The sequence below is a fragment of the Hakea prostrata genome, chromosome 5 (assembly GCF_041222555.1).
Source record: "Hakea prostrata isolate BN-2017 chromosome 5, UWA_Hpros_2, whole genome shotgun sequence".
NCBI classification, from domain to species: Eukaryota; Viridiplantae; Streptophyta; class Magnoliopsida; order Proteales; family Proteaceae; genus Hakea; species Hakea prostrata.
This window is the reverse complement of record NC_142604.1, coordinates 6,122,935-6,149,659: the sequence shown is the minus strand read 5'-3', so window position 1 is coordinate 6,149,659 and position 26,725 is coordinate 6,122,935. Positions and strand designations below refer to the sequence as shown.

At 36.4% G+C, this 26,725-nt stretch overlaps 1 protein-coding gene and 1 long non-coding RNA gene across 14 annotated transcripts in view; one reads left to right on the top strand and one right to left on the bottom strand.

Moving 5' to 3' along the window:
- The first annotated feature begins 238 nt into the window (after positions 1 to 238).
- Positions 239 to 26,725, top strand: part of LOC149014678 (MADS-box transcription factor 27-like) — a 29,451-nt gene continuing 2,964 nt past the window's right edge. For 2 of the 5 annotated variants that reach the window (XM_089157044.1, XM_089157045.1), the window contains exons 1-4: positions 239 to 347; positions 489 to 743; positions 10,964 to 11,042; positions 22,957 to 23,018. In XM_089157044.1, the coding sequence (XP_089013170.1) occupies positions 562 to 743; positions 10,964 to 11,042; positions 22,957 to 23,018 (323 nt within the window). In that variant the 5' untranslated portion in view covers positions 239 to 347; positions 489 to 561. Of the gene's footprint in view, positions 348 to 488; positions 744 to 10,924; positions 11,043 to 20,505; positions 20,591 to 22,956; positions 23,019 to 26,725 lie in introns of those variants that run through there. The other 3 variants (XM_089157042.1, XM_089157043.1, XM_089157046.1) reach the window with 3 other exon arrangements.
- Positions 17,467 to 26,725, bottom strand: part of LOC149014675 (uncharacterized) — a 35,143-nt gene continuing 25,884 nt past the window's right edge. For 4 of the 9 annotated variants that reach the window (XR_016173628.1, XR_016173633.1, XR_016173630.1 and 1 more), the window contains one exon: positions 17,467 to 20,300. This is a non-coding gene — a long non-coding RNA (uncharacterized LOC149014675). The remainder of the gene's footprint in view (positions 20,301 to 26,725) is intronic. The other 5 variants (XR_016173636.1, XR_016173635.1, XR_016173629.1 and 2 more) reach the window with 5 other exon arrangements.

The following is a 26,725-nucleotide window of genomic DNA, read 5'->3' as shown; positions in this document are numbered from 1 at the left end:
TCAACTGAAAATAACAGCTGCAGGGTTAGTCTCCCACGTGTCGGCGATCTATGGGACAAAGGGTACCCAATAAAGGAAAATGCAAAGAATTAGTGACAGGCTGACAGGCCTTACCATTTCGGGGTCTTTTTAACATTAAAAGCAAAACCGGTGAGCGGTTCTGGGAAGCAAAACCACTCTGGTTTTACCAAAATAAGCGGTTACACTATCCTGAAAACCGCTATTTCTGGCTATAAAATTTTAAAAGCTGATGCTACCCCAAAAAAAGACATTACAAAAATCTCAGAACCGCCGAACAGACGAAGAACTCATCGTAGGTGGAAAAGGTTCTGAAGGCCTCATTGAAGGTACAAACCCTAGCTTCTCCCCAAAACTTCACTGTTTTATGTTCGAATCTCTCATTTTTACTTTGCATCTTGTTATTCCTTCACTGTTCTCTGATTAATTTTTTATTTCCTCGTTTTTCTCCCTTCGATGATGTCTTGTAGTCAGATCTTATAACTGAGACTCTCCTCTCGGCCGCAAACGTGATTGAAACCCTAACAATTTCAATCGGTAGGGATGGGGAGAGGAAAGATCGTGATCCGAAGGATCGACAATTCAACAAGCAGGCAAGTGACTTTTTCGAAACGAAGGAACGGATTGCTGAAGAAAGCTAAGGAGTTAGCGATACTTTGTGATGCCGAAGTCGGTTTGATGATCTTCTCCAGCACCGGAAAGCTGTACGATTTCGCAAGTACCAGGTCGGTTAATATTCCTCAGTAGCTCTTCAAACTCTTAAACTTTTCTTCCACATTCTCTTGTTGATAGAAGAAAATTTGAAGATCTGAGTATTTGAAACTTGTTAGAATTGGTACTAATTTCTTTAAAAATCTGTTGTCGTTTTCTTCTCCCTCTCGAAATAATTCACTTTCTTTACTGTCTATGAATTTTGATTTTATTTATTTATTTTTCAAAAGCTTTGTCGCGTGATTGGTTTGCCTTTTCTTTTTCTTCTTTGATAACCGAAAAATGTGATTAGATTGGTTGTGATATGTACTTTTTATTAACCGATTGGCTCTGGTATATATTACACGCATTGCATGGCACTGTACTCCAGCTGAAATAATATTCTTCTATTTTTGTTCTAGAAAGTTGAAATTTCAGTTGTTCTTATTTAGATTAGTAAGGTTATTTTGTATTAGAGGTATCATGGAGAGTTAAATAAGATTTGCAAGGATCCTATCAGAGGAAATGTCGCAGATCTTTGTTGCAAGATTAGTTTCCTTTTTCTTTTTATTCTTTGATAACCAAAAAATGTGATTACGTTGGTTGTAATACATACTTTTTGTTAAACGATTGGCTATGGTAAATATTAGACGCATTGCATGGCACTGTGTCCCAGCTGAAATCATATTCTGCTTTGTTCTGGAAGTTGTAATTTCAGTTCTTCTTATTGTAGATTAGTGAGTTTAGTTTGTGTTGGAGGTGCCATGGGAGTGTTTATTAAGAAAAGCAAGGATCCTGTCAGAGGTATTTAGGATTTAGGAATTCACTTCTATGTAGTCATTCTGATCGACTGAAATTAATTCTTCTTCCACTAGATGAAATGTCACAAATCCTTTATAGGTTTTGGGAATCCCTAAACTGAAAGTTGGTTGAGGTACGAGTATAAATGCATGCATAGAGTATACATGCACTTATGAATGAAAAAGGTTTTCATTTGAACTGCTCTACAAGCCAGCTTCCGGATTAGATATTTCTGGGCTGTGAAGAGGCTTTTCAGCCTGTTGAAGTTGACTGCGTTGATGCCTGTGAACATTATTGGAAGAATCATCTGATCAGAGCATGGATGCTGTTTGCAAGAATTTTGCTTTCTATGTATATATCAGCCCTTTGTCCAAACCTTACGAGATTGGCTACATGGATCTTACATGAGATAGAAACCAGACAAAAATAGTGGAATCACTAGAAGGAAACATAACCTGCAAACAATAAAAATTGCTTCTTCTTTTTTTCCTTTTTCTTTTCTCTCCTCTAATTGGTGAATTTTTCTTAGTTAGGGGGAAAAAAATCCAGCGATGTGAAGAGGCGCTTCTGGACAGACTGGAGTGTTGGGCATCAATTCTGAAGTATCAGATATACCTTTTTTTTTCATTTTTTTTAGATACAAGTATCTGATATACTTCAATTTAATAATATTTTTTCCTGACCTTCCCTAGATATAGAAAACAAAAATTTGTAGTTTTATGAAAGAAAAAAAATTTGTTTTGATGAAAAGAGAAAATCTATTAAGTTATTTAATGCAATTACATAGATTTTGTCTGAAATTCACAGGGTCCTATACCATTAGTAGATGCTTCTATAGCTAGATTAACAAACCATCATTGGAACATAGGGGAAGGGCACATGCAATAGTTAGAGTTTTGTGTTGCCTTTGCAACATTCATCATAATACTTATTACATGAAGAGGCACGTCCTTGTTGTTGGCTTAAGTAAAATAGATGGTAAAGCGGGATGATTGCTCTAAATCTCGTCGTAATTCCAGCCCTTCTTGTGTTGCCTTGTCAATGCCTACTTGTAGACTAAAAATTGTTGCCTTCAAATCATCTACTATTTTTAATCTTCCAAAATTATTAAATTGGATATGTCATCCCGCATATACGCCCATACTCCACCCCGTGTTTCCTCTCTGCTTGTCAAATACCCCTGCACACAATAAAACAATAGTATTAATCATTTGTATATTATAACAAATATTGCCTACAAATTGTTGGGGTAGCTCAAGATAATTTTGTATAGGGGTTCCCTAGGGGTTAATACTGCTACCCTCATTCATTTGTAGCTTTAAAGCTACAATCCAGTGGGGAGAGCACCACCGATGGGTTGGGTGTTTTTTGTGTGAATAATCTGGAGTTTCTCTCTTTCCATATAAAATAGCAAGTGATTATAAAAACTAAAAAAAAAAAATGTTATGGTTTGCTTTTCCAATTGTAAGCTTGAGTTAAGGTTATGACACAAATGCAAAAGAAAGGTATTGCTCTAATTTTCTGTCCTTAGCCCTAATGGTCCTGCTGCATAAATTCTTATCACCCAGCCACAAGAAATAAAGTTATGCCATATTGTCTCATTTTTTTTTTCCCGCACAAAACACAATCTACTTGAACATTTGTCCATTGAGATAGTGTTGCTCGTGCTGGTAATCCTGCATTCAAAACAAGACAAAAGAAATATTTAAATTTTGGGTGGATGGGTAACTTCCACATATACTTCCACCATTTCGAGAATTCATATATTTGGGATGGGAAGTGCTCTTTTAAGATTGCGCGGAGAGCTAATTTAACTGAGAATTCTCCATTTGGGGTGAGTAAGGAAGACCACAAATTGCATTTGTCCGAAAGTGATATTGACAATGTTATTAGGGGGGCGGGAAGTAGAAGAAGGTGGAGGTAACTCCTTGTTCAAAGTTTGAAAGTCATGGAAACCCTTGGCCATTGTTGCCCTTCATGGCCAAAGAGAGAAATCTTGTAGAGATGTCAAGCGATTCCTTATTGATGGTGTCCAAAGATCGAACCAAAATGAGGTCTGTGTTCCATCCCCAATTTTTCGAATCACCATTGTCTATAATTGAGGGATAATGCTGGTAATATTGTAACATATCCATGATCACTTCTTTGTAGAGACTTTAGGATAAAAAAGAGATTGACCCGTAAAGTCTCTTTCTCTCAATACACGAACCCACATTGCTTTCAAATTAGTGGTAACTCTCTAACCTTGTTGAATTGTAATCCTCCATTTTCTTGATAAGTGTCTCTTGTGGGCATAAATTTATCAGGCCTAACAACAACCATATTACAAAGTTCAGAGAAGTCAATTTCAATGATTGTATCAAACTGTCCATTTAGAAATTGCAGGGACCAACATTTGCAAACCTAGCTATATAGTGTAAAATGTCCTATAAATATTTACTTAGCTTAAGTGGGGCTCCCCTTATGGTAAGGCAACAAATGATCAGTATCGACTAAGAAAAGCTGCCAATAAAATCTAGGACAAAACAACCAAGCCCTATGCTTTCGAACTATGTAGTATGGTAGCATTAGAATAGAAGACACGAGATACTATTGGGCTGTAGAGTAGCTATGTTGGAATTTAAAGAAATTATTGCTAAGAATGTATATTTTATTTATAAGTCTCAATGGGAGTATTTATGGGTACAATCTGATCAGTAAATTCTACTTTAAGTAGGAAAAGAAATACCAAACAAACAATCAGATAAACTAATCTTAGATTTATTAGAAAACCAATCTAACACCAAATAGTAAACCAATATAGAAAATATAAGATAATAAAATATAATGAAAATAAGGGATTTGAAGGGAAGTTTTATTCTAATTAGGAAACCTCTGTCGTACTTCCAACAATCTTCCTCAAGTTGAGGCATGGATATCACACACGTTCAACTTAGTCAAAATAATGTGAAACATATGTCCAGGTAAATATTTGCAACTTGATCCACATACTTCATAAACTAATGGCCGCTTTCCAATTTTTGTTTGATAAGATGTCTATCAATTTTCACTTGCTTCATCCTCATCTCTGCTGCAATTTAGGTCACCAATGAAGAACGTCCAAGGAAAATATAAAATATTTAAATACCAAGAAGACCAATTTCTGCACATATCTAAGGGAAAAAATATTTTTTTGGGGAGGGAGGTAACAACTACTAGGGAACAATAGGAACCGGAAAAAAAAATGAAACTTTAGATTTCTAAAGGGAAAATTTGCTAAAATAAGAACAAACTCCAAAGGTAATAAGATTAGGTTTTTCATAGGTTAAAACGCCAAATCTCCTGCAATGTTAGATCTCCAAAGTAGAAGGTTATCAAGGTAAAAGGCAAAATTCCAAGGATAACAAAGATCATGTCATGCACAAGTTAAATATTAGATCTCCAAAGGGAAAATTTGTCAAAATAAAAACAAATCTCCAAAGGATAATAGAAGACCAAGTTCTACGCAAACTCTCAAGATAGACACTCAAACAAGAAGAAAACCGATTAGATTTAACCCAATCTAAATATATTCCACTTTAAGTGGGAATATAAATACAAATACAAGTAGATAAACTAATCTTATACTTATTAGGAAACCAATCCAATACCAAACAAGAAATCAATATAGAAAATATAAGATAATAAAATATAATTAAAAAATGGGGTTTAAAGGGAAATTTTCTTCCAATTAGGAAACCTCAGTCATACTTCCAATATATACTTGAGGGTACAAAACGCAAGGGCTCAAGAAATGCATGCTTCACAATCTAGGGGCAAGTCCTCAGCTAGGGTAGATGTCATATAGAGAAATCTGTTAATGAGTTAAATTGACAATGATTCACATGATTCTTTAGAATCATAGTTCTCAAATCAGAAATCGTTTTGATTTTCAAAATATGATTCTTTAACAAATTAGTCTATTCTTCTTTTAATACACGATTTATGAAATTTATGATAAATGATAAGTTACGAAAAATTTGATTGAGGTGGTACAATTATGTTTAATGGAGGTCTTTAAATGCGTCTGTATGAAAAAGCGATATAACCAGATTAGAGGAACTAGAAAAACTACGGAAAAGCCTAAGATAATCTTAAGTGAGGTGGTGAGAAAAGATACACATAGTTTAGCCTCAAGTAGAGCTGAATGGAAAACAATGATCCATGTAGCCACCTCATTTCGTTGAAAAAAATGCTCGTTATTATTGTTACTAGAGGAGGAGCTACCCTAGGTCCTTCCCGTTGATTTTTGAAATTTGTGAGTGGGGACCCATCTAGCCCTCCTTTCCATGTCCAGCACTTGCCCCCCCCCCCCTCTTCTCTCCCAATTTTTTAAAATTTCCCTAGGAACCATGTGTGAAATACCAACATTTAACCTTTTTTTTTATTTTGGTAAAATGGGGAATTTATTTAAAGTAGAAACCCCTAGGGAAAGGGCAACCAGGAACATCAAAATACAAATTCCAGTTTAGTATGGGTGGGGGATTGACAGAAGTAAGATTTAAAGAAGAATGAGAGGCAGCAAGGGAGGCCAGCCTATCGGCTGCATGATTTCCTTCTCTCAATGTATGATTGAAGGTGATGAAATCAAATTGGAGCTTTAGGGAGCGGATCTCTTCCAGCATGTGCTTGATCTTCTTTTTTTTTTTTTTTTTTTTTTTTTTTTTTTGATTCACAAGCTCGATGATGGGAATCTTCATTGTCTCCTTCAAAAATAACCTTCCTAAAGTTGTTCTTGATGGCGAGATGAAGTGCATATCTAAGGGCTTCAGCTTCAGCTTGGAGAGCAGATAAGTTGTGCTTGGAGATTGCAAAGCATAATAAGGTATGGTCAAGGTTGTCTCGGGCAACTCCCCCAACGCCAGCTGAGTACATACCGTTTGGATCCAATCTAGAAGATCCATCAGTATTAAACCAATATTTAACCCTCTTTCCATGTGGTTTCATTATTCAGCCCCCAATGTTAAATCCTGGCTCCGATCTAATTATTGTTTTTGAAATTGCGAAAATTTGAAGGTGATCTCCCCAAAGAATCACATTCTATCCAGCTCGAGTGGGAATCTCATGAATTAGGTATCTCTCTCTTTCTCTCTTTCTCAGTCGTGACTTGGGAATCCCCATTGTTCCCTTTCTCACTCGTGACTTAGGATGATCTGGTTGAGAGGGAACCTTTCATTCTCTTTCTTTATAGCAAAGGGCTAGATCTACATGACCAATGGCCAACTACAAAGACGCTGGGCAAAAGTATATCGACATAAACTCACGTTTGAATGCTAATAATGGATAATAATGACTAATGACCACTAGCAACAAATGCTACAACATATATTTTGGATAGGTCTGTAGGAAGACTTGGCACATCAGTGGAAATAGAAGTCTAGCCAGCGACAATCGTATGGGAGGTGGAATTTGACGCATCTGATAGGGGCCATGCTTCTGTTTCAGAAGGCGGATTAAAGAATAGAGTCCACAGTTTCTATAGTTAATGTTTAGGTTCAACATGTGTTGAATCTTTAGAGGTTCAACAGTTTGTAAACCTATTTATCTTCCTATAATTTTATATTTTTAATTATTAATAATACCAAATGACCTTCTGGCCCAAAAAAAGAAAAGAAAGTTCACTAGCAACACACGCCTGTGAAGTATTCAAGAAGTTTGTAATATTAAAAATAAAAGAAGGTGAAAATGACTGAAATACTTCTATTAAGGTGCAAATGCAAATAAAACAAAATAAAAAAAAAAGTTCATGAAAAAGTAAAATCGTAATTGAAATACGATAAAGAAAAATGTTAAGATATATAAGCAGTAGAGATCTTTACAGGGGCATGCACTTTTGGCTCACTTCAGGCAGTGGGTATTAGGGTAAACTAGAAAATGACAAAAGTTTCAAATTTAATCAATGCCTTAATTTTCCTCTACAATTATAGATCATGTAGATCTCGACCTTGCTTGCATAGGACTATCCAGTGAACTTCTGCAGGACTGAAATTTTTTCATGTGGATCTAGGGTCTACACCAAACCATTATGAAATACTTCAAATGGCTTTTACTAGTTCCTCGGAAGAATCACTTGACTATATATTGATGTAATCAAACAGCATTTCGAAAGACACACAATGAAATTTAAAAATCAAACAGATTTGAGATGATTCTCAAGAACAACATTCTCATAAACATGCTCTTAAAAACAACATTCTTCCTAATTACAAAAAAATGAAAGACTGCCTTTGGTGGAGTCTTAAAATACCAAAATTTCCAAACCCTTAGGGTCACTGGGTGAGATTAAGGTAAGGGATTCGCTATGCATAAATATAGATTAAACTGAGAACTGTCGCTTTAGATGCAGCCTCCAACAAATCAAATTTGACATACTTCAAAAGTACAAAATTATTTCAAAGAGGAAAGAAAGATGTATAAATCATCCAACAGTATTTGGCACACAGATAGTAGGTCAATTTTTCCCAAAGATGATGAAACTAGGCAAGATACAAGGTTCTGATGAAATTTCAATAAAAGTATGGAAAAGCTTAAGATTAAGAAGATTATGAACATAGGAAAATGCTAGTATAAAAATAAAAGAGATATTCAAAGTTGTAACAAATATAGGGGCGTTAAACTGATGAACCATACTATGAAATTATGGGAGAGAGTAATTGAAACCCGTTTGAGACACTTAACCACAATTATGGAGAACCAGTTTGGGTTTATGCTGAAAGATCTACAATAGATGCTATTTACCCAATTAGGAGACTTGTCGAAATGTATATAGAGTGTAGGAAATACCTTCATATGGTATTTATAAACCTAGAAAAAGCTTATGATAAAGTTTTTAGAGCGTTAATTTGGCAAATACTAAAGAAAATAAATGTTCTAAGTAAATATGTAGACATAATTAAGGATATGTATGATGGTTCAATGACAAGTGTATGAACACTAGGGGGGGACAAAGTAATGAATTCTCAATTACAGTTGAGCTATATCAATGATCAACTTTTAGCCCATATTTATTTGCACTTGTAATGAATTAACCAAAGACATTCAAGACGAGGTCCCTCGGTGTGTGTTTTTTGTTGATGATATTGTGTTAATAAAAGAAGCTCAAGTGAGGATTAATATCAAGCTAAAATCATGGAAAACGGCTTTGGACTTAAGAGGCTTTAAATTAAGTAGAACGAAAACAGAATATCTAGTTTGTAACTTTAGTCATGATCGGGCATACGATGTTAAACTTGACGATAATGAGATTCCTTAGAGTGAGTCTTTTAGGTACCCAGGTTCAATCATAAATAAAAGAGGTGATATAGAGGATGTTGTTTCTCAAAGAATTAAAATAGAGTGGATGAAGTGGAGAGATGCGTTGGGGGTCTTGTGTGATCGATATATTCCATTAAAGTTTAAAGGAAAATTCTGTAGGACCGTTGTTATACGGTGTAGAGTGTTGGACTGTTAAAAAGAATCATATAGATAAGCTTAGTGTTACAAAAATGATGATGCTAAGATGGATGAGTGGCAAAAGTAGGAAGGATAAGAAAATGAATGATCATATTATAGTTGGTTTGGAAGTTGCTCCCATAAATGATAAGCTTCGAAAAAGCCGCTTGAAATGGCATGACCATGTTAAACAGAGACCTATAAATGTCCCTATATGGGAAAATGATATAATCTAGATTAAAGGAACTAGAAGAGTTAGGTGTAAACCTTCCACAACTTTAAGAGAAGTAGTGCAAAATGCTATGCATTGCTTAGGCCTTGTATCTACCATGACCTCAAACAAAATTGATTGGTAGGACAATAATCCATGTAGCAGACCCCATTTAGTTGGGACAAGACTTATTTTTGTTGTTGTGTAGAATGTCAACCTTTCCCCTAAATTGTTATTAGCTTCTTTGAGTATTAATATTCAATCGTCCTAAACATGGGGGGAAAAAAATCAAAATTCTAGATACGAGATTCTGGAGGAAAAATTTTGAAAATTTTTAAGATAGAGGGAAAATTTAACTTGATGACAACTGGAAGATTGAGGTGTACATTTACCAAGATCCCACTTATGGACATTGCATTCTGCCCTTCATTAAAGACTTATTGGAATATATTTCTGAGGTACTTGTGGGAAGAAATTTTGAGGTACACAGTTTGTTGAATGAAAAGATGAAATATTGTAATAAAATCATTTTTAGCTTCAACTAAATATTTTACTAATAAACTTGTAATTTTCTTTCTTTACAGTAGAAAATTAGTCCTAGATAAGTCAGCCCCGAGGTGTTGGAGTGCATGGAACTGTGAATGTGTTGTAACATGAAATATAACACCAAAATATGTTCATTTAGTTTTCAATTTATATTGAGTGCAAGGAAAACATGCAAAATATATATTATTTAATATGCATTCTATAGCAAATAAAAATTATGAGTTTTTAATCAAGGATATTTGTCAGTGTTACCTAATATAGCCAAGCACAGAAATTCTTAGGAGATAGCAAACTTTGGTTTGAATCGGAGGCCAAAGGGCTCATTAGCCCACAAGTGTGCATTCATTGTTGTCAAAGGCAGCAAGACAGTTTTTATACTGCCTCATTGACAACTGCTTTCTTGACGTGCAGATTTTCCACTGCTTTGTCACCTTATGTATTGTATTACCACCTAAGCACCAAGGCAATGATTTTTTTAAAATTTCATATATAAACATTTTTTTTTACATCAAAGTTTATTTTACAAAACTATACATCAATTTTGGATAATCAAATCAAGAATAACATAATGTGTTCCTAGTCATATGTTATAATGCTTGATGAGATGAACTTCTATTTGATTTTCTTTTATTAAGTAATCTTTCATAATTATGATTCTTGAATGTTCTTTCTTGTTTGAGATGAATGAATGTGATTCTTGTTTAACTTAAAATAAAAATTTATTAAAACTTGTTGAAACAAACTTATGTCATTGTCTTTTTCACTTCCATTCTCATGCAAACATAATTTATTAAAAACACCTAGGTGAGCCAAAATAATTAGAGCGTAAGGCACTGCATAGGAAATTTTTAAAATTAATGTTTTCCTAGTTAACAAATGTGACAACAGGAGTTGTCACAAGAATTAGCAAGCCACTGAAAAAGGAACTAAATTCAATAATTAACAAATAATATTTTATAGGAACCATAAGACATTGAAAGATGGAGAGAGAGCAGGTCTTGGTGCAATGCTTAGGTTGTCATCCATTCTATTATCTGAACCTTAACTTCAGGATATGAAGTTCAGAAAGTAGCAGCAAAACAATTAGTATGAAATTAGTACATGAGCCAGTGAGGAGATAAATTTCATATGCACTTTTCTGAAACTTATTTTCCCCTCCCGATTTAACATTTTTCTAATCCACTCCATTGAAATGTTTACCAACTTAAGGAGCATAAAGCTGACTGCGTCTGCATGTACTGCTACCAGCATGAAATCAATAATTGATCGATACAACAAAGCAAAGGAAGAGCATCACCAGCTGCTGAATCCAACTTCAGAAGTCAAGGTACTCCTTACAACTCTCAAGTTCTCTCTGAAATTATAGTAAGCATCACCAAGGAATGTTTTCTTCCATCAGATCTCATTTATGCTTAAAATATTTTGTATTCGGTTCAACAAAAAGCTTATAAATTTGAGGCATGTAAAAGTGCGACCAAAAGACTAATCTGGAATTGATCTACTAACTCGAGAGCTTAGCAGTGACATGCAAAGCATTAATCTTATTATGAAACCTGGATAAGGATCTACAACCAAAAGAGTAAACCACAATTGATCTACTACACAGAGTAAGAGAGTAAAACTGAAGGACTAAACTCATTAGGAAACCAACCCAGAGGTACAATGACAAAGACCCCTTTCATTGATTACCTACACAATTTATATTGTGCTTTAGTTATATGCGGAATTTCCTACACAATCTGGAACTAATTCTAGCTAAATATTTATAATTTATCTAATATTGGCTTACATTTGAGCCTTTTAATTGATGCTCTGCACATTTCCAACTTTACATTTACCCTTCTTTAAATATCAGCAATCAAACTATACCAATCACCAAGCAATTAAAACATAGAACCTCATGCATTTATCTGGTTTTCCATAGTGTGAGGAGAAAGAGCGTCGCTTTTGCAATTGGGTCGTTGCGATGACGGGTTGGATGTTTAATTGTCCAAGCGGTAAGGATGGTGTCTTGTACCTAAACCGATGGCTCACTTTTTCTAAGTAATGAGGAAGAAGACCGAACAATGCCACTCAAAGACTCTATTGAGACAACGATGGGTTGTCAAGAACATAGAGGAGGTAGGATGGGCAGTTGGTCAGATCTAGTATGGATTGTACATGGACGGTAATTGGAGTCGGTGACTCTTCCTAAGTTCTCTCATCTAGGATCCTTGGGGAAGAGGATCAAGTTGACCCTTGCGAATACCTTGATGCAAAATCTCCCTTCGACCCATTGTGCAAAATGTGGCAAAAGGAAAAAAAATCCATGGACTAACCCCATTGTCTCCACCCCGTAGGAACTATGAGATCACCCCAAGGACGCCTTCGGCATCCAAGGGTCACGGATCGACCATAGAACCATGTTCAATAAGTGGAACGCATTAGTTGCTAGCTTCCTTGTTGGGTAGTAAGGGTCAAAGAAGGGCAATCATTCATTTTTAAAACCAACATTCAACGAGCGAAACACGGGGTAAGTCTTCATTCCTAGTTCTCCTATAGCTGGATTCTCCAAAACCACAACGATCGTTAGAATGGGATTACAACTTGGCACCTTTCAAGATTTTGAGAAGAGTTACTGTTTGAAGAGCAAAATACGATGAAAGTCATAAGTTGTGCTCCTAGGATTACAACTTGGCACCTTTCAAGATTTTGAGAAGAGTTACTGTTTGAAGAGCACAATACGATGAAAGTCATAAGTTGTGCTCCTAGGGGGGAGTTATTAAGATCAAAATTCAACTTCGTGACTGCCTTACCATATACTAATTTAACCTGTAGGTGACAAGCCTTACCATACACTAAACAGTATGAAGATAAACCCAAATCCATCTTATATGCTGTTTTGTGGACCCCTAAAGCATCAATTAAAGGATTTGACCAATCCTTACGATTTGGGTTAACTCTGTCTTCTTTAAAATTTGCTTAATTTGCCTATTTGAAACCTTTACTTAGCCACTCATTTACAGGTGCTATGTAGTAGCAAACTTATGGGTGATTCCATATTTTTTCATTAAAGCCTCAAAAAGGCCAATTACAGAAATGCTTGCCCCTATCACTAATTAATGTAGAATGTATAGATTCCTACATAAATCAGGGACGGGTCCCATAAATAAAATCTCGTTGTAATATCATAAAGTAGAAATTGATCATTTTTGTTTTGATGTTTCCTCCATAAAAAAAAGTTTTAGGGGGCATAATTTTGTTTTCAAGAATGATTTATCAATTTCTTTCCCACAAATTCAATTGAATTTATCTATAAAACTAACATCTAGGTGACAAAAAATGCGTTCCCTTTTCCACGAACATGTAATAGCTGTCAGACTTCCACTAGAAATTTAAACAAATCCAATTCCAGTTTCCCACCTGGTTTTGCTCAATTTAAGGTGAGGCTAGTAAGTTTGATACAACAGAAGTCTATGCACCCTGAATAGATGCATTATTATGAGTATTTGTTGTTTGTAGTTCTAAAAATCTAGAATATTTACTCCCAATGTTGAAAAACTAGTCTCGGCCGGGTCAACATAGTCAAGATCTCGATGAGTTGGTGCATTTTGAGGGTTCTGGATGCTGTTTGAATGGGCAAGGGAGATAATTGCAATAAAATTTTAAGGAAAGCTAGCTTTAGGCTTAGCAAACCAACTTAATACTAGTTTGGTGTTCTGGATTTGCTTTCTTGTAGTCACCATTAAACCTCGAAAGTAAAGTTGCCCATAAAATAGTAGACTTAATTTGCTACCACAAACCAACAAATACAACTTAGTGTTCAAAATGAACATCACAGACACCCGACCAAGTAGAGTAGATACCACAGAAGTTATAGACACCTAAGAATGTGGCTGTCTGTTGGGGCAGTCGAGATTCTTGAAATATTCAAGATTCACCAGCTCTATTAAAAATGTGCGTGTTTTGTACCTTGTACATCATCTCAACTCGAGGAGGCCAAAATATTTTAAACATTTTGGTTTTCTTTGGAAAAAAAATTTACTCAACGCTTCAACCTTTCCACGTCATCCAGAAAAGAAAATAGCAGGTTAGTGACTTTTTTGGAATAAACTACGAAGTTGATGATAAACCAAACCACTAATAATACAAGAAATACAATGGACAAACACGAGACAGGGATGGCAGGAGGGTTAAGGAAATAACCATAGCAGCAGAATGAACACAATGAACAACCATGAGAGAGGGATGCCAGGAGGTTAAGGAAATACCCATAGCAAAGCCTTTAAGGACCTATCTGGTTACCTGAATCCAAGGATTTCAAATCCCTGGATTCCTCATACATGTTTGGTTGTAATACATCCATAGATTAATGAAATCTAGGAATTTCACATTTTTGCCTCAAAATATGAATTAAGCCATTCTTGGGTATTGGGTGAAATCCATGGACTGCATATCCTCAGTATAAAATGAATGAAATTTGCAAATTCACGTGTAGTAACCCGACTGAACTTCGATGGATTTGAGGCTAACCAAACAATTAATTTTTTGAACCATGAAGCCAGAGATTTGAAATTCCATTTCATTTCAAATCCCTACATTTATGTAACCAAACATGCCCCAACTGAATGGGATTAACCACAAATCCTTGCCCTCACACCTACTCTAACCATACTTGATCCAGGGCAGAGCCTAAGAAATACGTCTTTCCAAACTTCTGCTGAGGTCATTTTAGGGGATTAAAATCCTCTACGGCGCAAACTTTGACGGCCATCCAGCAGCTGCCGCTAGATGCACACCACGTGTCAGTTCAAAAATCCAAACCCTTAATCCGCGTTGACTCCCACCAATGAATGCAACTACGACAACCAATGACTCTCTCGTCTCTAAACATCAATGCAGCCATTGTCCTTGCCAAAGTGAGTTTCATCTTCTTCGTCTCTGGTAACATGGTTCGTTCTCCAAACAGTTGCAGTGGTTTGTTTAAAGGTTAGTTGAATAAATCTCCCTAAGGGGTTAGATAAGTTCGATCGGATCTGCAATTTTTGTCGACTTAATGTCCATGAAACAAAGTTTGTATTAAATAGAAAAACAAGGATAAAATAGCACCAATAATGAAAGCACTAAAACCCTTCCATGACTTATTTGCTCTCCAACTATTTCTCATTAGTTACACTTACTCTATTAAAACCTATTCCATTAGTTGTCGTACAGATTTCTAATACTAAAAGGTGACGGTGACCAACGGAGCTCTGGTTTCATTGGTTTCACTAGTACAATGTTAGCGCCACCAATGCCGTCTGAGACAATCACAAGAGACAGCACTATCACTTGGTCTTATGGGAGAATTTGCAATGACGAACGCCATCATTGATGCCTGCTATCACTTGACACAGTTAGCTGGATTGGATGGCCATGGAGCCGAATATGAATTGGTTTTTGCTGCAATAGGAGACGAATGAATTGGATCCCAATCCTTCAAATGCAAACATATTACTCAATTGTTGCTGATGTTCCTTTAGAACTTAGGAAGGTTGTGGCAAAGAAAATGAAGATTAAAGAGGAAGAACAAGATCGAAAGAAACATTCTAACAATTTTCAGGTCGTGAATGAAAAACTAGAAGAGGAGTAAAGGTGGAATTGGATAAACCTGAGGCAGTTCCTCCAAGGTGAGTCGAGGGTCTGTCAACTCGGTTTTGTGTTTTTGTTTGGACAAACCAACCATTCCGGTTGAGTTTTAGAACCGGGTTCAGCATAAATGGTTTATATAGAGATACACTTGTAAAAAATTAACGGTTTAGATTTTTGAATTGACCCGTGGCGCGCATCCAACGGCAACTGCTGGATGGCCGCCCAAGTTTGTGCCGCAAAGGTTTTTTATCCCATTTTAATCCACCTTAGGACTGTTCCTTAATCTTTTAGTTTCTTCAATCTGAACCAAATCAATTTGCCAGACTAGATCATCCAAGAGATTCTGTTGAACATGGTCATACCACCTCAAACAATTTTCTCATAACTTATCATGTATCAAAGCTACTCCTAAACCATATTTATATGATTACTTCGTCCTTCCTCGCCACTCATCTATCAAAACATATACATGTCCACTAGATTAACTTTATCCATATGATGCTTCTAAACTTCCCAACATTCCACATCATAGCTAAACAAATAACTAATCTTTCCCTCTCAGGTTTCAAAGAATACACTGATCAAACAACACTCCTGACACCTCTCCACTTATCCATCCTACTTCATTTCTCCACGAAACATCCTCCGCATTGACTTCTTTATATATGATATAAAAAACAATAACTTTGCAGAATCTCCCTCTCATCAAATTTCATCACCACATTATCCATCCTTTTGGCTACACACCATATACTTCCTCTTCGATCTACTTATCTTAAAACCTTTATATTCCAAGGTTAATCTCCTTAACTCCGACATGGTGCTACTTCTTGCTTTTGTTGCATCCACAAAAACAATATCATAAGCAAAAACACTATACCAAAAGAACATAACATATTTGAGACTTAAAGTTGATCCTTGATGTAACCCAATTGTAATTAGGGAAGTACTACTTAGACCCTAAACAGTTCTAAAACTTTTAACTCCACCATCATATATATCTCTAATAATGACCACATATATGTACTTAAAAGTACATATTTTTCTAGAACTTGCCAATTAAATCTTTAGAGATTATGTCATAAGTTTTTTCTCGGCCAATAAAAACAACAGGGATGACCCTTTAACAACCTTTTTAACATCTCCACCATGATAACCAAAAATAGTGAAAGGTCCAGCATTTTACATGAACCCATTTCCAAGTTCACTAAACATCATAAAGACTCACTGGCAGTACTCTTCAAAAGAAAACCAGCGAATGGTAAAAGAGTGAGTTCCGAAGACTGCCATCCTTCCTAGACCTTTAAGATACCCGAGGATTAACTGCCATCCTTCCAGGCTACACCAACAAAACCACCCATGTCTGCCCAGAGAATGGGTAAGAAAGTTTCCAAGGGGGGAAAAAGAGAAAAGGCCACACCACTAGTCTTCTCAACAAATCCCACTATGCATAAATACACCTAGTTTTTTCTACAAACGGCCTTCAGTATGAAGCCTACATTTTTTATGAACTCTATCATCTGTTAATTTGTGTGTGTGGCTTTCCTTGGTTTGTTTTTACTCTTGTTTTCTTTTTTTATTTTTTCTTTCCCTTGTTCTTTCTGGGGAGTTTGGGCGTGGGTGGGGGAAGAACTGCCAATTGCATATGCATCGACTTTCGTCATGAGTAGTAACCCCAGATGATCTCCTGCTCCTATCCCTCCCATGAACCCTGCTCCCTCTCAATTTGTTGAGACCGAGCTGCAAAGTAAGAAGAGATGATGGGATAATCCTTCCCATGTGAAATTCATAAAAGATCTTAAGCAAAAGGGAAAGATTAACTTTGTAGTGAGCGGGATTTTAGGAACACATGGATTTATAAGTAAACGAATGACAATAGAATGAACAAATACCAAGGAGGAAGATCTGTTTCAGCAGAATTTTCAAGGCCCCTCTCCAATGACTAGGGAACCTAGATGCTGTGACAGCTAAAACGGTTCTGAAAAAGAATTGACAACCTGAATTCTGAGTCCAAAATTAACTAGTGACCCATCTAGAAACTATAGAAGAAGATGAAACAGTGGTTGGAGTTTAGCAGGAGTCAAATTGCTTTTGATTTGTTCAGGAACATTCTTCCCCAAAATCTAAATAGCAAAACTTGACCGTAAAAACAGTAGCAGTTGTGAGATAATGTTGGTCATGGAAGAGCAAAATAAACTAGAGAATAACGAACTATCATTGCAGTAGCTGCAAAGCTTCTCAAGGGTAGAAAAAAGCAGATAAATTTCCAATGGTTTTCAAGAGAGCAACATTGAAGGAGTAAGTGTTGAAAAGCCTGACAAGTATGAAGGTCCTGCATTTGTGAACTGAGTTAGAATTTAAAAGTAGGGCAAACTTGGTGCCAAAGGCTTCCGCACAAGCAGAGTTCAGGGGGCAATTTTCCTACACAACTTTACCCAACCAATTTTCGCTGAGAGGCTGTTTCAACGCCTTGACCTCAGGCTACAACTGTGTCCACCAACTATTGTGCCAAGGCCAGTCTTTGCATTTAGAAGTACTATATTACCTACCAAACCAGTATTACATTTACCAAGGCAACAATAGAGAACAAAAATCTTCATAAAACTCGTGATTCTCAGGTGATATCCTTCCATTTCTTTGTCAAGAGTAAAGCTTCTAGCTCTACCATCATGCAAAGAAATTAGTATTGCAATATTCTACTATGCTGTTTAGCCAAGACAAACAAACTATCTTTTAATGGAAAATGGGAACAAATATGGTTATAAGAATAGGATCTCAGTCTACTAATCCATATTATGATGCCATCGACGAAGGGGAACAGGTACACTCCACTTGAAGCATACGTGCTCTACTATTTCAACTTGCTTAACTGCCTCCTTGGTGCAAGCCAGTATACTACTACTGCCAGTCAGCTCCATCCATTATGGAGAAGAACACACCAGTGCCAAGGAAATGAATCTTCTTTTCCTAAGGAGGGGTGGATACCACTGACTCATAAGGACTTGTCTAAGGGAAATAATATAACTTAGGATGCAAGATGATTGGGTGAACTATTTCTTCTCAAGTTTGATCCAAAACTCTTGAAGACCATATAAATATCATCAAATTGTAAGGCCGATACTCGAGAAAAATAAAGCCAACTCCAAAAACAAGTCACAACTGCCAGTTCTAAATTTAGCAGATACGTGAATCAAGAATGCTCAGCAGCCATGGTTCTGATTACTCCTAGTGGTGGAGCCACTAAAGAAACTTTGTCCAGAAAGTTTAGAAAACATGACGTGAATAAAACCACAAACAGAAAGAAAACCTGTTAGAAAGGAACCATATATGACGTACAGTAACTAATTAATTAAAGCTGATGTTATTATAGTAGGAATTCTTACAGCATCCAAGCTTTAACCTGAAACCTCCCTTTGCCTCAGAATATAAAAGGTCCCAATAAAACTTCAGATATGAAACACAAACGTACCAATGTGTAATTAAAAAATTCAAGCAAAAATTATTCCTCAAGATACCTTGTTGGAGTTCTAACCATTACACCCTCGACTTCATGAAATTTTCAATCTGAAAAAGTGTAATGCTGTATGCAATAATGAGATAACAGAGTAACAAAAATCAAATAGATAATAAAACCCACTGCCTTGGAATATCTTGCTCACAGAATTCAGAAGAAATGAAATTTTCTCACCATAATATGAACTTAGTCTTTAAACAATCACAGTGGTTTTCACCATCATGCACTTCTTGGTATCCAGGAACTAATTCTATTAACCTGCAAGTTCAACACTTTTTAAATTAAAAGTTCAATTAGACCAACATCTTTTGAAGCTGCATGTGTGCTCCATATTCTAACCTTCATAACAACAAATAAGCTTTTCACTATCACAATTAACTACTTCAAACAGCCATTTCAGTGATTAGTCGCAGAAACAGAATGCTTTCTTGTGTAGCAGCAATCACTGTATTCAAAAATGCATGGCCTTCATACTCAACTACTAGGATTAAATACCTCCACAATACCACCAAAGGGTTGGGTCAGTTGGCAAGAGCAACACCTCTTAGTGAAGAGGTCACAGGCTCAACTCTCCTTGTTGGTATACGTAATTACCCCCCACCAAAAAAAAATGATGACCATGACACCATGCTTCTACTATATCCTTGGTCAAAGTAGTTTTCAAGTAACAAGCAATGAGGCCTCTGGTATCTGATAGTTCTTTCTAAGGAGATTGAAAACAATGAGAAACAAAAAGCATTCACACAAAGTTTCCGGTTAAATTGATAGAGAAATATCTAAACTGGCAGTTGCATGCGATCACAGCAAGAAGTTACAGAAATTACTGATGTATGTGCCTTCTATTCCTAAAGATTTTTAGAAGCTTGATAAGCGAATTGCACAAATGACATCTTTAGAGGAGCAAATGGAGACTAATATTATGGATCAGATTTGAGAAGAACTTCAACATTTAGTTATCTTGCTAACTGGGTTATGTTTCTCTTCAGACAAAGCCATGACCAAATTCCCAGCATACACAGGTGATGAAAAATGAAAAGAAGTCCAAAGTATTAATGTAATACCTTGGGGAGAAGCTCATCTCTGCTGCTGAATGTCTCAACCCTATTCCATTAGAAGATAGTTTGTTTGTCTTGACTGAACAGTAGTGCTAGAACATTGCAACTTAAGATCACTTGATAAAATGATGAACACCAGAGAGGTTATTGCAAGTTATATGGTAAGAAAGATAATTCTTGGATGTAGTTCTCACATGTCATGTTAACTGTGAAATATGACAATAATTTGGCGTAAGTGTAGAAATATGAGTTGGCCTTGGAACACGCCCTCTCTTAGCTTGTATGTGTTGAAACAAGCACACTACGAGATGGGGGGTGGGGAGTTGGATTTCCTTAGAAATTCCAGTACCAATGTTGCTAGAGCCTCTTTGCAGACACTCTCAGATATTGAAACACATCTCCTATCCTACAAACGGTCCATATCCAGGAAACATATTAGTAACCTGCAGGATGACCCTTTCAAATATGTATTTCAAAGTGATTCTGTGAGTAAGAGACGGAATAACAACAAACGTTCATCTGTTCCTGCTAACTAAGGAACATGTTTCCTCAAATTGAGAAACTGCTACTTGTTTTACAGGATTCAGTTCTAGAATAAACTTCCTGTGTGAGGACAAAGCAAGTTTCCTTTCAGATGAAAAGAAAGCTACTCCATAAGAAGCTTGGATTTGGATACTGCTACAATTGTGACTGCTGGTAAGTTTCATCTTCATACCATTGCAGTAGCCTACCGCATAACATCCATTGTGGCAGCACCAGAATCTTTCTAACAGCCGTTTTCTTTGTTTTCACTTTTTATCTCTCAAACACTAATAATAATAATAAAAAAATTTAAGGAAGAAATCACAAATTTTTTTTTTTTGGGGGGGTGTATTTTGTTATAACCCCCCCCCCCTCCATCCACCCAAAAAAAACCCACCAAATTAATAAGGACAGAAGAGACAGAGGAAGCCCCTGGAGAAACACACCAAATGCAACTACTCTCACATTGACTGAAATCTCAAAATCTAAGCCCTCAACATGAACAAGAATAATGCCAATCAGATTTCAGTGCTGGGTTGAGCCATGCATATCCTTTCTCACTACTCCTAAGGTTAGGTTAAGTCTTCCCCTGGTCTTCTATTTCTTACGATCTAGATCAAATCATTTTTCTGTACAAGGGAAAGGGATTTAAAGGCCTCCATTGAATGTGGTCATGCCAGCTCAATTGGCTTTCTCATTGCTTACATTTATTGGAGTTACTACCAAACCAGCTCTAATATGATAACTCCTTACCTTATCCTTCCTAGTTTTGCCACTAATCCATCTTAGTATCCTCATTTCTGCTGAACCTCGGTTTATCTATATAATGCTTCTTAACATCCCAACACACATTAATATACATTACAGCTGATACAATGGCCCTATAAAATTTTCCTTTGAGCGTTAAAGTGATACAACAATCGCACAAAACCCCCCAATGCACCTCTCCACTTGTTCCACCCTACTTCACTTTTTTGTAACATAATGGGCTTAATTATAAAATCCAAATATGGGTCTTAAGAAATTACGATGTCACTTAATGAGTACAGTTGTAGTGGTGCCAGTTTTTTAGATAAGTTTAGGAAATCTAAAACTCTACATTGCTTTGACGTCCAGTGTCCTGATCATGGAAGTTTAGATAACCAAGGGAAAGGCTTTCTGATTTTACATGTCAAGTATACTGGCTGTGGTGCCAGGACACTTTTTCTAAGTTTCCAAGTTTACAAAATATAATTCTAGATTCTTTCGCCATCCCGTGTCCTAATCACTAAATAACTTTGCAGCAATCTAATATACTATATTGTTTTGTTGTGCTGTGCTGGTGTGTTCGTGTATGCCCCTTGCACATACAACCCTTTCCCAATATTTAATTACGATCTAGAAATAAATTTTCTATTTCTCTTAATAAATATTTTGCACCCCAACGCCCCATCCCCAAACCAAAAAAAGGACAAGTCGAGATTATGGTTAAGGGTTTGATTTCATTGCTTTGATTTCATTGCTTTGGCCTTGCTTTGACCTGGTCAAAACCAGCCTCAAAACCGAGATTCCGATCCTCGCCTTCTAGACATGATCTTTACATACAAGTTCATGTCTTAAGTGTAACCAAAGATCAATCAAACGAATTTGTTTTACTTCATACGGCTGCATTTTATCGATAAGAGTCTGATGCATGCTCAGCAGCCACTAGCCAAGGCAGGTCCATCTATTTTGCATAATTAGATTTATTGTAAGCTAAGAGAGGTTATTGCTCAGAGTGAGTTGAGTTTACTGACAGCCATCAATGGAGAATTTATAGTAACAACTTGAGCAAGTCCTACTTTGAGTAGGACAAGCAATATAAATACAAGAAGGAATAGAAAACCAATCTAGAAGTGAAGTACGAAATAAAAACAAGGTAGAAATAAATAAAAGGATAAAAGGACTACAAGGCTCCTCTACAAAATAGGAGTGGAATCCTAGTGCCCCAGAGCTAGATCGAGAGGGACTTTTTTGTCCTCCTCTCACAAGATTTCATCTATGTTTGTTTCACACCTTGAAGCGATCTGCATGGTGTGAGTCATAAGTTTGTTGTGCAGTGTATCCTGCACAAGTCTATTTTGCTGTCCATTGTTGGTCTAAGTTGCTAAGAATCGTCACCTTTAACACTGAGCACATCGTACTAGATTAACCTACAAATCAGCACAGTGGCATTACTTTGTTCCCGAGAAGTCAAATATTGGTAGTGGTTCCGCCCTATTGCATGAATTTAGAAAGAAAAGGAAATGCTACAAATGATGCAAATAAAACAAACTGCACAATCCAAAACAGGGAGAAATAGAATAAAAAAAATAAAAATGAAAAAAAAGGCTTTCATGACTGAATTACACACTATTGTCTTGAAATGTTACTTCTAGTTGTTTTTCAAGTTTATTAACATATGATTCTCAACTCATGATCATTTATACTGTCTAAGTAGTGCTTCAGATTTCAACAAAAACAATGCATGACCAGAATTGTAACAGAAAATATTGCACTAACTCCAACTACGTTTTTGCTAGTTTTGGCAAAGGGAGGCTGCTACCTTGAGGCAACAATTACAAAACCTGCAAGAAAACCACAGGTACAATCCCATGTCTTTATGAGTTTAAATTCTCTTGATCATGGTCACATAAAAGACACCTTCAGATATAGTAGTGGCTCCATACAAGTCCTACCACAGTTATAATTGATCAGTTCCAGTAATGTAGGAGGAAGGAGATACTTTCAAGTTATAACTATGTTACAATTGATTCAATGAATCAATCAATAAACCCAAAATTTGTAGGAACAAGGTATATTGATGGGAACATAACATCTACATCTATCGTTATCTTCATCTTGGTCCTGGTGAGCCAGAAACGATTGTGGAAACTTCAAAAGTTACTCAGTCAGAAACTTAAAAGAGTGACAAAAAAATTGCAGCTAGTGCAGGATAGGTAGATTGCATCATAACAGCATAAGCTCTGAAAGGAAAGAGTTGTTTGGTTATACCAAATAACCATCCTCTCAGCAAGCAAACAATTAAAGGGATGAGATGGAACAGCAAAGAGGATACTGGTCCCAAAGCAAAGCTTTGTACGATTCTGGTCAAATTGATCCCGGGAAATTGTTTCAAAGTCAGTTACTAATTGCTTTAAAACCACACCTGAGAAACCTTTTAAGAGACTTGGAAGCAGTCTGTAGCTTTAATGCTTCCAATGATTGCACAAACATCATCTATGATGGCCTCCATATTAAAATGCAAAATTCAGTTGAGAGAAATGGGTGATGTAGAGTCTAGGCTTCGACAGGGCAGGTGATGAAAGAAATGCCTAGCAGTTTCTACAGATATCACAAGAGATGGATTATGAACCATCATCATTAAAATTAATCGGTTACTGACACAGCAGATTCCACTCCACTGTGTCAAGTTGACTATAAATGGATGTGTTCCAGTGGCCAAATTTTATCCCCATGTGACTATACAAAGTAGATCTAAATCCATTAGTGATGGCAGAACCTTGGTAGGTGGCAATTGCTCTCGGCATGGGTGGTAAGTAGCATGATGTCAAATATGTGGCAGTCTACCACAAAGCCACAAGAAAAAAGATGGATTCTGAACCTGTAGTGCATTGATAAAATCTAAAGTCAGATTTTGATGGGCAAATCATCATTAAAATAACCAGTTCCTGACACTGCAGATTCCACTCCACTAAGCTAGATTTTCTATAAACGGATGCTCCAGTTGCCAAAATTTATCCATGTGACTATATGAAGGAGATCCAAATTCGTTAGAGATGGCAGAACCCTGGTAGGTTACAATTGCTTTGGGTATGGGCAGTAAACAGTTTGGTGTCAAATGTACACCAGTCTATACCCATGGAAGAAATATTGCCGAAACAGGGCAATATATCCCGGTTCGCTACTCACCGAGCTGAAAGATTTACAAAAAATCGGCTATATAGCTGATTTCACAATTTCTCGTGAAATATCGCAATATTTTTAAATCTACTTCATATATGTTGCTGAACTGATTGGCCCTGATTTACCCTGACCTTGACCCTAATTATTATCCCTTCTTAACTAAAGTGTAAATTTAATAATTTAAAACACTAAAACTCATTTTCTTTTTTATAAACAATGGGTTTGAATACAATTAACCCATTATACATTGCAAACAAACCCATTACTTAAAACAAAGGCATGATTAGTCTAAATCAGAAACCACCTGTACTTATATTGCAAAAGAAAACTTTTTCTAAGACAAAATAATACTTAATAACATGAAATTTGCAGAAACAATTCATAACCAAGTTCCTTTCAAAAAATTTCAAATCACCCCAACATATAAAAGCTGTGATCATACATTTAAAGTTATCAATAGAGATGAGGATGGGTTATTGGTGACACCTTATCTTAAGAAAGAGTAATAGAGAAAAAGGAGGAAAAAAGATATACAATATAAATATTCTTTTAATTAAATCAAACTAACAAAGGTTGAGTAGGGCTGGGCCCCGAGGGCTAAACCCAAACATGACCCATCCCTGTCAAGGCTGATTAATTTGTAACCCAGGATCCTTCAGGTTGAAAAAATCAGGCTGGGATTGGTTCGGGCTTGGGGCAAGTTTGGGCCAACAGGTTTTAATTGACACTCCTTTTTTTTTTTTTTTTTTGGGGGGGGTGTCACAGGCAAGAGGGAAGGGGAAGAAGAGGCTGCAGAATGGGGAAGAAGGAATAGGAGAATAGCGCATGGGTGGGAGAAAGTATATTTGTTAGGGAGAGAGGAAGATGACAACTTGTAGCAAAATCAGAGCACCAACACAGCCGCAGGCCTCCTTCCTCAGGAAACGCATGACTTCGATATTCACCTTCAATTTCTCAAGTTAAATCAATGAATCAAGTCTGTCCTCTTTACAAGCTAGGGGCTATATTTATAATCTTATATGAATGGACTCAGACTAGGACTCAACATTAGAAGGTGATTCAAACTAGGACTTCTACTTGGACTCAAATTGGAAGGCAAATCAAACTAGGACTCTTAACTAATTAAGTGCCAACACAAAAAGCCTTCTAATTTAAGAAGGGGGTCCCTTCTAAGATAGGACTCCAACTTAGAAACCAAAGAAATTAGAACTTCTACTTTAATTGGAACTCCTACTCCATTAAGGACTCTTGCTTAACTCATCCTAGGATGATTCAGATGGCAAAACAACAGTAAGACTAGTCTCCCAGTAGAATTTGGACTAGAATTACAAGAATCCCTTCCTACGTTGGACTCCTAACCAGACTAGGAATCTTTAATAAATTAACAGAAACTAAATCACAAAACAGAATAAGGTTAGGACTAGAATCCTAATAAAATTATGGTGGTTCTTACATAAAGTTGGGATGGACCAGCGGGACCCAAAATGACCAAAATGCCCCTATGCTGGCTGAATTTTCCTGGGTAGCTGGCAGGCCTGCAGGGTACTGGCAACCACCCTGATCCTTCTATGGGTGTTCCCAGTTCTGGTTCACCCCACTTATGGTAGAATTATATAAGTACTCAGTATGCTAGCTTTTCCGCATAAATAGTTATATTAAAAAGAAAAATGTATAAAAAAATGCCTTGTTCGCCAAGGCAGCAGCTGCCTAATTGCCATGGCACTTAAACAGTGTGCCAAATGCCTTTGTCACTTGCTGCCTTGATAACCTTTACACAAATGAAAATTCCAAGATGATTTAACATTGCATCCGCTAGATGTTGAACAAGAGACATTTGATGGCATAATTAAGAACAAGAGTTTAAATTTGAAAAGCAATGAAGAGTTGATAAACGAAGGGAATATGAAAGAATTTAGGCAGATAATAACACTCCTTGCAAGGGAACCTATTTCAAAACTTGGAAGAGTACTCACAACCATGGTGGGAGATCTCACAAGATATCTCGTTTTTTCACATAGGCGAGACGAGATGGAGGTCGAGAGCAGAGAGTTGGGATATCTCGCGAGATATCTCACCATATCTCGCCCTAGATCTTGCTAGAACTCTCAATTTTTGCCTTTTTTTGTGGATTTCGGCTGGATTTTCACTTGTAACTACTCTTAGCACGTCTACAACATCAAAGGAAGATCAATCATTCTCTGCTTGTTTTATGAACTTATGATTTAATGACTTATATAGAACTTCCAATGGTTGTATAATTTTATTATTCTATTTTTTAAAATTGAGATTGTGATACTCATATAGATGGAATTTTGATAACATTTAGGTTACTTGATGCATTTGATACACTTGCTATTCATTTATATGCCTTAAAGGTTCTATATT